The sequence below is a fragment of the Magnolia sinica genome, chromosome 15, assembly GCF_029962835.1.
Source record: "Magnolia sinica isolate HGM2019 chromosome 15, MsV1, whole genome shotgun sequence".
Lineage (NCBI taxonomy): Eukaryota > Viridiplantae > Streptophyta > Magnoliopsida > Magnoliales > Magnoliaceae > Magnolia > Magnolia sinica.
Genome location: NC_080587.1, coordinates 4,444,869 through 4,461,084, shown reverse-complemented (window position 1 = coordinate 4,461,084; position 16,216 = coordinate 4,444,869). Strand labels below are relative to the sequence as shown.

The following is a 16,216-nucleotide window of genomic DNA, read 5'->3' as shown; positions in this document are numbered from 1 at the left end:
TGTCGAAAAGGCAATCAAACTTTTACGTGGGGAGAGTTTCAGGGGAAGAAAACTGAGGGTTCAGGTGGCCCGATTTGGACTAGATGTCAAAAATAAGGAAGGGGGGAAGGAGGAGCTCAAAGGGAAAGGGGGAGGTGGTTTTCCAGTATCTTTGGAGGGCAGAGTCTAGAGCAGATATGAACAGAAGGAAAGAATGGAGGCGAAAGGGAAGACCTCGGTTTCCTACAAGGACGATGTGTCAGGGGAAAATCAAGGGGGGGGGGGGGGGGGGGGGGGGGGGGGTTCTGAGAGAGGGGAAGAGAAGTGGGTTTGGATGGAAGGAATGGAAGCTAATAGGGTTGTTCAAGTTAAGCCGGAGGTAGTGGAGAATGCCCTCAGTTGTTTGCAATGGTCGGTGGTTGCGATAACTCAGACAGGAGCTTCGCTTTCTTTAGTCGAAAGATGGCTATCCGAGTCCTGCAATCTCAATAAGAAGGAGATTCTGATCAAACCTATATCGGAGATGGAAATTTGGATTCATTTAAGGCTGGAGGTGAATGTGGATCATGTGATCTTTGCGGGAGCTTTTCAAAGATAGACCGGTCATAGCTCTGAAAAGATGGGCAAAGCACTCCTACAACAGGAAAGATGTTTGGTTTTCCGTTTGGGGAGTTCAGTTGAGTTGTGGTACTTGGAGGTGTATTTGGCGATTGGATTGTGCATTGGGGAGACAATCCTCCTTGATGAGGCAACGGAGAAAGGGGAAGAGATGGGTGTTATCGGGATCAAAATCAAGAAGAAACGATCTCTTGCAGATCCCTCGGAAATCAGAATCATTGAAGGAGACGATGAGTTGTTGGCCATGGTAGAAAGGGAGAAGGAAGGGGAGTGTAACACAAGATGGGGGGAGATTTGGGCCGCCAGAGAGAGGCGGGGGGTGATGGGTAGCCATGTCCGTAGATGGTCTTATGATGAAGGTGTACCAGTGGAGTGCTTCCACGGTTATTTCCCTTCTCTACAGACGACGTTTCCTTTGCCAAATGAGGAGATGTGGTAGGTGGGGAGTGCATGAATCTTGTTGCTTCGGAATGGGTAGGGTGTTACGCAGATGTATGCTTGAGTGTAGTCCACTTCCTAACCGTAGGTTTGGGGCCCGATCCTAAATCAATATCTATTAACTACAAGACCCCTGGTAGCCTTGGTTCAAGCTTCAGTAATGCATGTCATTCTAAGAGAGCCCTATCGATCCCGATTCCTCATGTTGTCGACACATGTAAATGTTACAATGCTAAGGTTTCCTCGCCGAACTAGGGTTCGACACGTGTTGATGATGCCTCTGGCTTTTTGAAGGCGATTGTTTTATCTCCAGCATGAGTGCAAGAGGTGAAACGTGCAGAATTTGATTCCTCTTTTGCACATTTCATTACTAATGGCATGGGTGACCTTATTTCCATTTTAGTCCGAAACTTTGGTCATTCCCCCAATTTTCAAGCTGTGACTTTCCAAGGAATACAGAGAAGCGATGTCGAGATGGCTCGGGCCTTGCGGGAAGAAATTCAACCCCTTCAGATTATTCTGGTGGATGTTGGTAACCTTGTAATGGAGACTTTTAGTTAGAGTAGCCATTCGTTCAATGAAGCATGGGTGGATGCGAATCACTTTGAGGAAGATAAGCTTGATGAGGTTGAAAATAATATCGAGATAGCCAAGGGGGAAGATACGGTGACTACGTTAGCGGATGCGATGTTTGTTACACCTTTGTGTATTATCAATTCTTCCCCTGTTGTTTCGGGCCACTCTAGGCCCTTGCTATCAGTGCCACAAACTGTTCTGCTGCCAGGGAGGGAAGACATCTCTGACGAACACATCTGATGGATTAAAGATGTTCTCGAAAGGGTAGGGGGCTTGCTTGGCATGTCGTATGGAGTTCGTGATGAGGACGTTGGATTTTTTTTTTTTTTAGTTTGTTAGATCTAAGGCTGCTCCGAGTGAGCTAAGTATGGAAGTAGTGATGCCTAAGAAATCTCCGAGGGGCTAGAGAGAGCTTTTGATTCTAGAGTGCTCTATCAATTACGACTCGGCTAGCAACGTATCTGGGGGCAAGAGGGGAAGACCGGGTAGAGTAAGTATCCAAAGATTTTCCTTTCTTTAAATGTGAGAGTTGGGTTGCAGGTTAAGCGAGCTCAAGTGATGAAGATGTGCAGGAAGGCCAAGGTGGATATTTTTTCAATCCAGGAGACTAAGATGAAGGATATTGATAGTGGTATGATGGATTCTCTGTGGGGGGTTAAAAATAAGGGATGGATCTCTGTTGATTCTATTGGTGCTGTTGGGCATGTCCTTTTGGCTTGAAATGAAGAAGTTTGGAAGAAGAATGATTGTTTGCTGGGATCCTTTTTTGCTTTTGTTTTGCTTTCAGAGGTTGCTACTAGTTTCCAGTGCATTTTTGGTTGAGGAATGATTTTTGGTTGGAATTGGACAGGGTCAGACAGAAATGGTCTTCTCCGTGGTGCATGAGGGGGATTTTAATGTCTTCCGATTTGCGCATGAAAAGTCGATAGGTGGCCAGATTAACAGTAGTATGAGAATATTCTCAGAGTGGATGGGCATACATGATCTAGTAGATCTTCCGCTTTTGGGAGCTAAATTCATATGGTCAAATGGCCAAAAACAATGCTGTCTTGTCGAGATTGGACAAATTTTTGGTGTTTCCGGATTCTATTGAGAAATACCTGCTGCTGTGTTAGCATAGTTTTCCTATGATCATTTCTGACCACCGCCTGATTTTGTTGGAAGTGCCCTTCGACAATTGGCGTCCAAATCCTTTTTGGTTCGAATTGGCATGGGTCAATATTGATGTTTTTAAGGAGATGGTAGCAGAATGGTGGACCTCTTTGGAGGTAGAAGGTTATGCGGGTTTCGGTTATGCATAGAACTCTAGTTGTTGAAAGAAAAGTTAAGGTTATGGAAAAAATAGGTTCTAGTGGCTCGAGAGGTGGAATTTGATGAAATGGTTACGGTCACTCAGGAATTAGATTTAAGGGAGGAATTTGGCAGTTTGTTGGAAGAAGATTGGGAGAGGAGGGCTGCGATGCAAGTAAAGTATGCTGCGCAAGCTAAGGAAAAAGAGATCAAGTGGAGACAACGTTCAAGAGCAGTGCGGTTAAAAGTGGGTGATAAAAACACTCAGTTTTTCCACAGTATTGCAAGTGCTTGAGCCATATGCAACTGTATAAGCTCTTGAGTTGTTCATGGTGAGAGAATTATGGCTAGGGATAAGATTTGTGAAGCCATTGTCTCCTACGAAAATCTTCTTTCTAGCGATAGGTGGAACAAACCGCCTCTTGATTTTCTTCCTTTTAAGAGGTTTTCATAAGAGGAAGCTGCCTCTCTCAAGGTCCAGTGTTCTATAGAAGAAGTGAAAGCGGCTATTGATTCACTTGGTGGCGATAAAGCCTTTGGTTTGGATGGTTTCCCCATAGCGCTCTTTAAATTTTTTTGGCATGTTTTAGAAAAAAGATGTTATGGACTTCATCGTAGAATTTTTCGAGCGTAGTAGGTTGTTAGTGGAAGTGGGGACCTCATTTATTGCTCTTATTCCCAAGCTGGAAGGAGCAGAACAATTGTTAGATTTTCGTCCGATAAGGCTGCTAGGGGGTCCTTACAAAATTCTTGCGAAAACGCTTGCTTTACAGTTCAGGGGTGTGTTGTCTAAAGTTATCTCAGATAATCAAGGGTCTTTTGTGAGGGGATGTCAGATTCTGGATATGGCTCTTATTGCTCACTAATGCATCGCAAAGCTGCCGTATTGCTGTTTGTTCATTGTTTTCTCTATTAAGAAAAGTCCACTCATTCCATTAAAAAAATGATAAAAAATTAAAAAAGACGGGGTTAATTAATAGTGATTTTATCGAATGCAGAATATGGTTTATCTGAGAGACAAGCTGAAGCTTTATTGGACATAACCCTGAGAAAACTGACTTCCCTTGAGGTGGGTGTTGTCTTGCTGGAGAGTTTTTGTTTTCAATAATAAATTCTGTTAGTATAATCTGTTCTTCTTACCTTATCGTGCAGAGGAAAAAGTTCATTGATGAAGATAAGTCTTTAACGGAACAAATTTCTAAGTTAACAGAACTCTTGTCAAGCAAAAGGAGCATATTACAGGTAATCTACCCCCTTTTTTTGTTTGTTTTTGGGAAGTTCCATTTGCAAATATGCAGACCTCTGTGACTATTTTTTGTTATGGTACTAAAAGTGCATTTGGGACAAGTTAACTTCTTGCTTTGATGATGCCATGCCTATTCGCGTGCATAGGAAATTCCTTCGTGTAAGTATGATGGCAAGTCAAAGGCCCCATAGGGGCCCTCTCCTGACATTACCATATCCCCAATTTACCCCTGAGAGGGGACCTTTGACCAATCATTGTGTGCATAGGCAGGAATTTGCTTCGTGTACAACCAGCAACTCACTGATTAATGAACTTTTATTTCTAGGAAGAATCACATGGCTTCCATACCCTTCATTTTGAAGTTCTTTGCAATTGCATCTTGATTCATCAATCTCTTAATCCATGCAATATAATGTTCAGTATAGTGATATCATCTACATTGAAATATTGATCAGAGATCACATTCCCAAGATGTTTTCCTAAGAAGCTTAGTCAACTAATGAACAAACTTGTAACAAACCATCAATGCATCTATCACTTTCTTCCATTTTAGCTCATAAATCTCAATTTGAGTTCTTAAATCCCGGTTGTGTTCGTTGTTGATACTTGTTTGACTCATTTTCTAGTCCTTAGATGGTGCCAGGGAAAAACTAGTTAAATACCACATAACAAGGACACTCCTCCTTCTAAGAAAAATGCTATGTTCATACCTGTTCTCCCGTATACATGTTGAATGCATGTTGACCCATATGTTAGGAAATAATCGTAATTTATTTTTTAATCTTTTATTTGAGTAGTATTTAATAGGACTCATTTTCTTTTGAAAGGCAATGATAATTAAGGATGCCGAAGATTGCGAAAATTACAGTGGAGAGAGAAAATATTACACATGTGCATGGACTTTAACCTCGATGCCCATCCCACCTTATCCAACTCAACCCTCGTAACTACCTCTTCAACTGGTCCACACTATTAAGAAAGCAATGGTTATTCCTTTCCCTCCAAATTGCCCATAACACTGCCATAAAGACTAGCTGCCAAATCGCCTTTCCTTCCTTCCTAACCCCTACGCCATGCCAAGCGAAGAGGCGTCTATTAACAAAGTCCGACATTGCCCAGGCAATGTTGAAAGAACCAAGGAAGACATCCCAAACACTTCTAGTTAGGTGCAATGGATTAAGAGGTGATCTATCGACACCGCAGCTTCCAAGAACATGGCACAAACATTGGTATTTAATAGGACTCATCATGATTTGTCGATTTACAAAATCGATGTAGTTGCAAACATTTTATTTTTGGTTTTTATCCGTCATTTGCTACTACTTTTATGCTTGTCTCAACTTTCCTGCAGATTGTATGTAGTTGTTACATGTGCGCATTTTGCAAAATTTTGACTTCTCCATTTTGATTGTTATTGTACCTTTTTATGTATTGGTTGCTATGCCTTCCCTTCATAAAATATATGTTTTACTGCTAGTCTTCTATAATTTATTTGACGCCACAATGTTTGGCTGTATTCAATCGTGTAGACTTCTATCATTGCCAGATTCTTGTTTAGAAGTATTTCTCATCCAACATGTTCATTTTCATTTTCATTTTTTTTCCCTCTTCCATCAACAATTTATCAGTATTATAAATTACCATTCCACACACTGGTAAGACTCCTTTTGTTTCTTAACGTCAATGTTCTTCTCTTTTCCTTTTAATACAGTCTATACGTTAGTTCTTATATTGTTCTTGTTATTTTATTTTTAGTTAATAGAACAAGAATCAATCGAACTAAAGAACAAATTTAGAACTCCAAGACGTTCGATGTTGGAGGATGGAGATGGGAGTCAGCTAGAAGACATTGATATTATCCCAAATGAAGAAATTCTTCTGGTATATAACTTCATCTCTTCTTATTGAAGTCTGTCTTTTGTATTTTTTTCAGAATGCCTCTTTATCGAGCTTTCAACCAATAAAACTAGAGACTTTGCAACTATGTGCATTGACTAATCTAGAAAATTAATAATACGTCTGTAATTTACAGGCCCTTAGTGAAAAAGGCTATGTTAAGAGGATGAAGCCCAACACCATTAATCTACAAAATCGTGGGACAATTGGCAGATCTGTTGGGAAAATGCGAGTAAATGACACTATGTCTGACTTCATTGTCTGTCAGGCCCATGATCATGTCCTTTATTTCAGGTAAATCTTGAAATTCCACTAATATTCAAGTAAAATGTTCTTTTGTTTGCATGCCACACTCATTTTATTTCCCCCCTTTTGGATTAGTACCGTATACTTTTGTTCAAATTATGTCAAGCCTTTACCTGGGTTGGCCATGTATTTATTGACCGTTGCTTGAGAAATGTCTAGTCTAGTTTGCACCATGGCAAACATAATACTCCCTACTGCTAATGAATATGATACTTGGGAGTTGGGACATATGTGCGTCCTTCGCTTCTGTGCTAGGACACTAATTTGAAGACAGCTTGCAACTAATCGGAAATGGTGTAGCGACTTGATTAGAATTCTATATATTGAAGCGGCAATGAACCCTTTCAATACAATCCATCTGAGTTATTCAAACTTCCTGTTCTTCCCATCTGTAAGTACGACAATCCCAAGTATATGATTAACAACAATCACATCTTTCATATCAAATTTCCTAACAAATGAGATTTTAATGCTAGAATAGTATCTCTACTAGTACTTGCAACGCATGTCCTCCGCGTACAAAAACAAGATAAAAAAGCCACCATTACCATAGTTACGAATATAGGTGCAATGATCTACTTCACATTTTTAAAATCCCAAGCTCATAATGAAGGAATCAAATCGCTTGTACCATCACCTTAGCGCATGCTTTAAATAGTAAAGCAATCTGTTTAGTTGACAAACGAGATTCTTCTTGTTTTCTTCGATAAAACCTTCGGGTTGAGTTATATAAATTTCTTCATTAAGATTCTCATGTAAAAAGTCAGTTTTTACATTAAATTGCTCAAGCTCCAAGTTAAGTATTGTTGCTATACTTAAACGATTGATAGTCAAACAAACAACTGAAGAGAAGATCTCATTGAAATTAATATTCGATTTTCGAGCATACCTCCTTTGTGAACCTGCAATGAATGAAGAGATGATCCATGGTTTCCTCATCCTCCAGAAACATGCTGCACACATTGGGTAGCACCATGCCCCTCTTCCGTAAGTTATCCACCATAAGGATCCTCTTTCTTCCAAGCAGTGTTCGAAGTGTCGGTATCGCTACAGGTTTTGCTGGTTAGAGATACGGAAACAATATCGATATCGCCAATAATATCGTTGATAACCGAAAATGCGGGGAAACATGGGAAAAACGATAGAATTTTTAGCAAAACTTTAGGAGATGTTAAAATGTACATATTTGCATATTAATTTAATTAAAATTTTTTTTTTAAAGTAAAAAGAATGTATATATAACAAGTTTCCATTTAATGGGGCCTTAAAAGCATGCGTTGTTGTAAGGAATTAGTCCAACCATCCCATCTGGCTTATTTAACCATTCAACATTCCATCCAAACATTCGTCAATATTGCAAAATATCAACAACACATGATATTTCACCAAGAAATCATCAACAATTGTAAGGGAAATGAAAGATTGTGGTATCAATATCGCTTATGTTGCGATATCGATAATATCAAGATATTATCAATGACAAATTGAACACTACGTAAAACCATGTGCCCATGAAAAAAATTGAAATAATTTTTTTCTAATAAACAAAAATTTGATGATATCAATATGTTGGCTATATTATTGAAATATCCTCAATACATTTATGATACAAGCATTACATAGAACTTACATAGTAAAAAATATTGGTGATACATTAGTGATATTGATGCATTGGCAAAGTGACACCGAGAATTTGCATAATTGAAAATATTGGCGATTACATTAGCTATATTGATACGTTGGTGATACTTAGCGATACATTGCTAATAACCGGAATTTTCGATACCACCAGCGTTATCGGTATCGCTACCAGTGTTATCGGTATCGCTGAGCTGGAGATAAAGATAATATCGGAGATATTTCGATAATATCGAAGATAATTCGAACACTGCTTCCAAGGAGCCATGTAAAAGTTGCCACTTTTGGAGGAGCTCTGTACTTCCACATGAAACATGCATGGTTGGACGTCGATACAACTTCGGGATGATGGAAGGAACCGAGAAGAGACCGAACAGAAAATTCACCTGCCTTATCAAGCAGCTAGCGGGGCCTATCTTTTGCCCCGGTCTGAACAAATACCATGAAGCTGCAAAAGGACCATCGACTCCTCTTCTTCCTCTGACACATTCCTTTGACAAGGAGGCAGCCATACACCACCTTGAGCATGGTCTGAGAAACATGAAGCCATTGAAATGTTTTGGGTTGGGCATGGCATTGCTACATTCAGAAACTCTGACCTCAAGATAAGTCTCCAAGCCACATGTCTTCACCAAAATGGATCCTTTCACCACTTCCAAGAGTAGACCCAACATGATGAAGGACCTTTCTTGGCATCCTTGCTATAGCTTTCCAACAGAGAGAGGCTCTATAAAAGGACGAATCTTGAGTCCACCACCCCGAGTTTGAGACCGGACACTGTTTCAAAGCAAAGATGGCTTTCCGAAGATTGTCAACCTGGGTTAGCATCCGCGTCACAAAATAAAATTGTATCATCCACAAATTGAAAATGTGACACTTGGAAGTCCCCTTTATCCACCTTCAACTCACAAAACAAACCTTCGCTAACCCTTCCCGATAACATCCTACTTGGGGCTTCCGCCACAAAAAAAAAAACGGAGATAGCGGGGCTCCTTGCTTCAGACCCTTAGTTGACTTAAGCCTTAAGGAGACTTGTTGACTAGGATTGAAAATTTGGCCGAGCCCACACATTCCTAGATCCAACTTCTCCGTTTGATCCCACAACCCATTCGACCTAACGAAAGGCCCAATCCACATGATCATAACCTTTCTCCAAATCTAACTTGCCCGCCACTCCACTTTTCCCCTCCCTATGGCAAGAGTCGATAATTTCATTGCCCATCAAAGAACTATCCAAAATTTGCCTCCTTTCCACGAAAGCTCCTTGCGCTCTAGAGATTAAACAACCCAAGATGGCCCTATATCTAGTGGCAAGGAATTTTACAAAGATCTCGTATGGTGCACCAATGAGACTAATCAAACAAAAGTCTTTAATGCAATCTGCACGTTCCTTCTTAGGGATTTGAGCTATAAAAGTTGCACCCAAATCCGAAGACAGCTAGCTATTCTCACCAACACTAAAAAAGCCCAACAAATCTTCCTTCAACAAGTCCCAAACAACTTAAAAGAAAGCTAAAGGAAAACTATCAAGACATGGAGCTTTATCTCGCCCAAGATCCTTGATAGCTAACTTAACCTCTTCCTCCAATATTGACCTTTCGAACGAATCAGCCTCATCTATGGACAACGATGCAAACTCCAAATTATCTTATCTAGGTTTGATCAAATTTGGCCCATAAATCTTATTTGACATTGATTTTCTTTTATATAGGTTTCACAATTAGCCCTACAAACCTTTGACTATAGTGTGATTGGACATGTTAAACAAAACTAAATCATCTAGTGTAAGAAGAAGATCTGCCACATCTAATTGATTTTTTCCCCCTCAAATACTTTTTCTTTCATCTCTATGAGCTTATTATTATTTTCTATTACAATTGTACAACCTTCCTTCACCAATAATTAGATTCATTGAACTTCGACACCTCGAATTTGGTAGAACCGTAGAACTCGAACCAACTATCTGAAACACTTGTAACTCAAACGCTAACATTGATCTTATGCTAAAAGGCTTTTCAACCTTTGGCTCTGATACTAATCGTTGTGGAAAAACACTTGCACATGATGGATGCAGCCACCCCCCCGAAAAACGATTCATAAGTGGTTGTTAATGGAGTTGAAGTTACCAAATCCTGAGGAGTCGGTAAGTGATTGAATCCTTGTCTTGGATAAACACTTGCACATGATTGATGCAACCCCCCCCCCCCCCCCAAAAAAAAAAAAAAAAACAAGGGCCAAAGTGAACAAGAGACAAAGGAACAAAGATTTATAGCAACGCGGAGCTTTCTTCTTCACTTAAAACAAGAGATCAGAAATAGAAGGCTTACCTCTCTCTCCCACTCTTCCACTATACAAGGAATATCCACCTAGAAATCCCCACAGGATACACCCTCTCTTTACCAATGTTCCCTTACATAGACGACACCCACAAGAGAGGGAGCACATGGCAAAGGCCTATGGAAATTAGGCTTCATTGTACACATACATACGCAAGCGGTAGGGAAAGAGATGTCTCTCATCAGGAAATGTCTCAATACGTCTCCTGGTGAAAGGCTTCCACAGCCTTAACAGTCTCTACATATATCTCTAGCTTCATCCACCAGATCTGCTATCCTCCATAGACAGAAAGCAGACTTAGCACAGTTGACAGCATTCCTAGCATCTGTTTCCACAATCGCTGGGATAAAATTAAGTAGTGATTGTCTTGACAGCTTGCCGCAGGGGGCTGCCTCTGCGTGCAGAGAGTCTTTGAACCCAATGAAGCCTCCTGGAACACATTAACACTGTCCTGTCAAAGCCATCCATTGAGTATTGACTGAGAGCTTTCTGTGACTATCAGTGGGTTTGTGAAGAAACTTGACACAGTGAAGGATTCATGATTTCACTCGAAAGAAACTTGAGCCAAACCAAGCTACATTTCTTGGAATCTAGTTGTCTATATTTCTTAGAGATGGAGGGAGGGCGGGAGGGAAAGTGTGTAATTGAGTACTGAATTTGTCCTGCAAGACTTGTTGACTGAGGATTCTGATTGACTACATGAATTTATTCGAATTTGCATATTTTTCTTAAATACTAAATTTGTGCTGCAACAGAGACTGAACTTGTTGGACATCGAGAATGAATTAATAGACCATTAAAATTCAATTGCAGCGATAAGGGAATTGTATACTCAGCTCGTGCTTATAGAATACCGGAATGCAGTCGGACTGCCGCTGGTACTCCTCTTGTCCAGGTAACTCAGATTTTGAATGCATTTATATTGACCTGGAATGCCTGTGATTTTGTGATTTAATACCAACCCTTTTCTTTTCTTTTCTTTCCATTTCCTTTTGGCATGGGAGCCAGATATTATCTCTATCTGATGGGGAGAGGATAACTTCCGTTATTCCTGTTAGTGAATTTGCTGGAGATCAATATCTAATTATGCTGACTGTAAATGGGTACATCAAGAAAGTTTCTTTGAACTTTTTCTCTGCGATCAGATCAACAGGAATTATTGCGATCCAGCTGGTTTGTCCTGTTCCATTGCTTTGTCTATTATTTCACACCTTTCTGTCCTCAGGTGCCTACAAATCTCATTTTTGCAAGGTTCTCATCTTTTAAGTTGGCAGGTTCCTGGTGATGAATTAAAATGGGTCCGGTGCTGCATAAATGATGACCTTATTGCAATGGCTTCCCAGAGCGGGATGGTTATTCTAAGTTCTTGTAGTACTGTGAGTCCTTTTATTGCTCGTACTGGTACCTTATACTATAGAACTGACATCGTGATGATCTGTTTGTGAACGTGGTAATGCTTTAAGTTGTAATGTGGGAAAAAGGAGAAATTTGGTAATGCTTACAAAAGGATAAATGAAGCTTTGAATGCAGGGTTCTCTTTAAGTTATAATGTGGGAAAAAGGAGAAGTCCTGCATTTTTGGCAAATTGTTGAAGGCAAAACCATATTGTTGTCCATCCATACTGTGCAAATTCATTTGTTGGCCTTAGCTGAGGTATAATGTTTTTGTCTCCTTTGATATCATCTAAGTGAAGGGAATGAGGGTGCTTTGAAAAAAAAAGGGTTCGATTCCCTGTTTTTTTTACCGCAGTTTTAATATGTGAAGCTTATCTTCCATTTGTACCTGCTCTCTCTTCTCCAGAGTAACAGGCTGATTGATATCTGTTCATAGGTGGTTTTTGGGATCCCTACCCATTTCTCGGAAATTTGTGAATTGGTATTGGAGCACTAGAAGTACTTACCATTAGATTGGTGGGCTTACCATTTTTTCTAATTCAGTTTCTGTTTATTACCCTGCTTTCAGGTTAGGGCACTAAAAAGAAATACAAGGGGTTCAGTTGCCATGAGACTTAGGGGCGAGGACAAGATGGCATCTATAGACATAATACCGGCAGCCATGCAGAAAGACCTGCAGAGGGTGTCAGAAAGCCATGAGAGCCAGTAATTTCTTCACTCATTTTGGCTATTTGGTATCTCTTATTATCTTCATACCAAGGTTGGCATACTCTGCACTTGGATGCGCCTATAAAATTTGACTCAGATGGGTCAACATGGTTACTTAGAAAATCATGTTTTCCTAATTAAGTTAATTTCTTATTAAGTAAAAATACGTATAAATACCAAGAACACGGAATTGGTAATTACTAATTACTTATAAAATTTATGATTCATGTTTAAAATATGCATCTTAGTTTGTGGCAAAGAGTAGAGCACCCCATATATGCCAAGACGCGATATCCGGGTTGTTCATCAAATGGGCACCTATGATTGTAGCCTAAAAACTTGTCAGGTCCATAGTGGTTTGTTTGTCACTGCTCAATTGTGGAGTCTATATTTTTTCATTTTTCCTTGTTTGATTACTCCAGCTAGCAATGGTTGTTACTAAAGTTTCAATTCCCAATTGGAAAACAGAGAAATAATTAAAAAAATAAATAGAGAAACTAGCTAAAATATGCTTGTATATCTTCCTAAAATAGTATACCATGACATATATATTTAATAGTTATAATATTGATACCACACATGTTTCCTCGCTTTCTTGTGCCTTTTTTAACCTAACACAATGGCCGTTGAGCATTGGGTTTGGCAAGACCGCTTACTGAGCACTAAGAGCGAAATGGCAGAATGCAACATGACTGGGATTGTTTCTTTTGACTGGGCTGACTAGCCGTTTCATGAAGAAACTTGGAAAAAGTCACCAGAGTAACGTTGATTTTGTGGACTCACTGGGTCTACACTTTTTTTTTTTTTTCTCCGTGTGGCGTACAAATAGAGTTGACTTAGGTTAGTCACTGGTCGATTCGCTGATTCAGCCAACTTTGTTTCATATCATACTCCAAAGACTTGGATTATTTTCTCGAAGAATTTGGTGACTTTGCAGTCATTTCTTTGCTTCTGTTGTGTGCATATGCAACATTTTTGTTCATTTAGTTAAATGGTTCATGCAATAAAAAAGGAAAGGCCTAACGATCAAAGAAAAAAAAAGAAAGGAAGCCTGCCCCCATCATGTCTTCAATTCAGTTATCATCATTGGCCCCTTTTCTCACAGCCAAATATATTCATTTAAAAAAAAATTTCCGTCTTATTTTTTGTTTCATGTCTATTTTCTAGTGTACGTTGAGTTTTCTGTTGTTTATTTGTTCTCCTGGTTAACCTGCCCATATTCATTTGATCTATAAATTATTAAATTCTTTGTAGGAGTCCTGGGAGTCCACCATGGCTGCTCTTTGTTTCTGAAAGTGGTCATGGGAAGCGTGTGCCTCTGAGCAGCTTCCGCAGGTCACCTTTGAATAGAGTGGGTTTAAAAGGTTACAAGGTAAAATGGACATCTAGAATTGTACTGCCATTTTCAGTTGCATACATGGTACTGGATGCATTGGTGCCTAGGGCTGAAAATGATACAGGTTCATGCCAAGAAAAATCAAAATTTGATTAGGTTGACAGGTTGGCCTGTGCAAAATCAAATTTTGAATGGGCCCATCCAGGCCTGAATTAAACTGCCGCTTTTGCTGGTGCTATGAATACAGCCTGTATGCAACATGTAACGACATGCATAGTCTGTAACCTATGCTGTTGCTGTTTTGTTGTTATTGTAGCTTCCACCAGATGTCCGTCTAGCAGCAGTTTTTGTCGTTGGCTTTACATTGGCAGGTACTTTTGTTGCTTCATAATAAAGATCTTTTGGTGGCAAGCCTGTTGCAAGATGCATTTGCAATTGTTACTAGTTTATGTACTTCATTTAATTTTACAGAAGATGGTGAAAGTGATGAACAACTAGTTTTAGTAAGCCAAAGTGGAACTATCAACAGAATCAAGGTTCGGGATATTTCTATTCAGTCACGTCGTGCAAGGTAATGTTACTATTTAATCATCATCATTGTCATTGTCATTGTCATTGTCATTGTCATCTTGGCGTTGCTGAGAATGAAAGAATCATTAGCCTGTGGCTTGAGTACCCAACAAAACCTAATATTTCAAGTTTCTGGAAACGACTGATCCAAAGAAATATTTCAAGTTTCATGTACAAATCTGTCCTTCTACATTCCACCACATGTGCTTACATGGAATGTGGGTGGTAAGACAACCCTAATTATGATGCATGCTCATGGACATAATTAAACAGCGGAAATAAAAGGAATAAATGATCTAAAATTCTAACAGTAATCATCATAACTGAGAAAATCATAAAGGAAACATGCAATGGAGCGGGCCATCACTACAACCATGGATTATGGAATTCAATTATTACTTAGGTTGGATCCGGCGAGGGATGAGACTTCCCGATCTTGCATGGTCACACCCAATCGATCAATGAAGATCACTAGTCCAAAGAACCAAGAAGTTTCTCGGATTAGGGATTTGAGAATTTGGGGGTTTAGGGTTTAGATCGGTTCTCAAGATTTTGATCGAAGAAGGATTAGCCAAAACTGGAAAATAGAAGGAAGAAAATTATTACTTTAAAGAAGTTGGAGGGGCACAAGAAGAAATTAGAAGAAGAAGATCAAGGGAAGAGAAGAGAGGAAGGAGGCAACCAAAGGGTTTGCTTTTCATTAATCAATAGTTAAAATTCGAGTTTAAGGCTTTAGCCCACTAGAATAAGCAAATAAAGACATAAAATTACTAAAATACCCCTAGAATAAGCAAATAAAGACATAAAATTACTAAAAGACCCCTAACTAAGTCAAAAAGCGCAAATAACATAAGTACAAAAAAATTGGGTGCTCGGTCTTCTTTCTCCAATATTCCTTCACATGTGTCTTCCCTGAGTGGGGTCTTCTATATGTCCAATCACATGTGAAAGGTCTTCAGCTCCTCAATAGTCGCTTATCCACAAGGACGGCACTTGTGGTTGGCGCTTTCTTCGTTGGTACACCTTGAATGCACCTGTGTCCGCATCAGTATGCTAACCTGTCAACCAGTGGGTGCAAGCATGTAGATGCTTCAGTGCTAAAATCAGGCCAGTCTGTTTATCAGGTGGCTGCAATATATGAAACCATTGGATAGCTGAATAACTTGGTGACATTTTCCTAGCAGTCCATCTGTTTCTTACATTGTGGCGCACCTGATTAGCATACCAGGCTGATTTTGGGCCAGGGCAACTGCGAAACTGGACCCACCTCATGACAGCTTGTTCTTGCACCCAAGTGTCACACTGGCACATGTGCTGGTGAGTAGACGGCTGCCTTCTACGGGTGAGTGAGCTCAGCAAACATGTTTAGTAGATTTTTTTTTTTTTTTTTTTTCAATTTATTTGATAGCATTGTATTTTGGTACTTTCTGGGTGCTTTTGTTCTAACTTTTGAAAAGAAGTGCTTTTTCGTTCCCACTCCCCAATCAGCCCCCTCACAGCTTCCTAACCTTTTCTTGATAGTTTTTAGAATATCACCTGCAGGTTGATCATTTTTCCTTTGTAATCAATGGCTAACCAGGTTGAAACTGTTCATAGTCGTAGGTGTGCTTGTGTCTGGTCTGTCCCAGCTTGATGATAGTATAGGTGATTATATAATATAGGAAATGGCTTGGCTACATGCCACACACATATATATATATATATATATATATATTCTTTTTCTCTGAGGTATTGTATGACCGTCGCCCTGAGGTATCCTTAGGCCTTGAATTCCTTACGAGTGGCGTGTCCATTTCGGTGATCTAGACTGTGGAATAAGGAGACGCATCGTGGTTGACCATGTCCCAAAATAACCAGACTGGAAGATCCCATGCATCCAATCTT

The 16,216-nt window shown here is 39.7% G+C and overlaps 1 protein-coding gene across 1 annotated transcript in view; it reads left to right on the top strand.

The window, feature by feature from the left end:
• LOC131227955 (DNA gyrase subunit A, chloroplastic/mitochondrial) overlaps positions 1-16,216 on the top strand; it is a 43,000-nt gene that overhangs the window by 23,982 nt on the left and 2,802 nt on the right. The window contains exons 16-26 of the mRNA XM_058223772.1: positions 3,900-3,970; positions 4,054-4,143; positions 5,903-6,028; positions 6,180-6,337; positions 11,138-11,219; positions 11,333-11,497; positions 11,599-11,700; positions 12,287-12,423; positions 13,681-13,798; positions 14,079-14,133; positions 14,234-14,333. Of these exons, the coding sequence (XP_058079755.1) occupies positions 3,900-3,970; positions 4,054-4,143; positions 5,903-6,028; positions 6,180-6,337; positions 11,138-11,219; positions 11,333-11,497; positions 11,599-11,700; positions 12,287-12,423; positions 13,681-13,798; positions 14,079-14,133; positions 14,234-14,333 (1,204 nt within the window). The remainder of the gene's footprint in view (positions 1-3,899; positions 3,971-4,053; positions 4,144-5,902; positions 6,029-6,179; positions 6,338-11,137; positions 11,220-11,332; positions 11,498-11,598; positions 11,701-12,286; positions 12,424-13,680; positions 13,799-14,078; positions 14,134-14,233; positions 14,334-16,216) is intronic.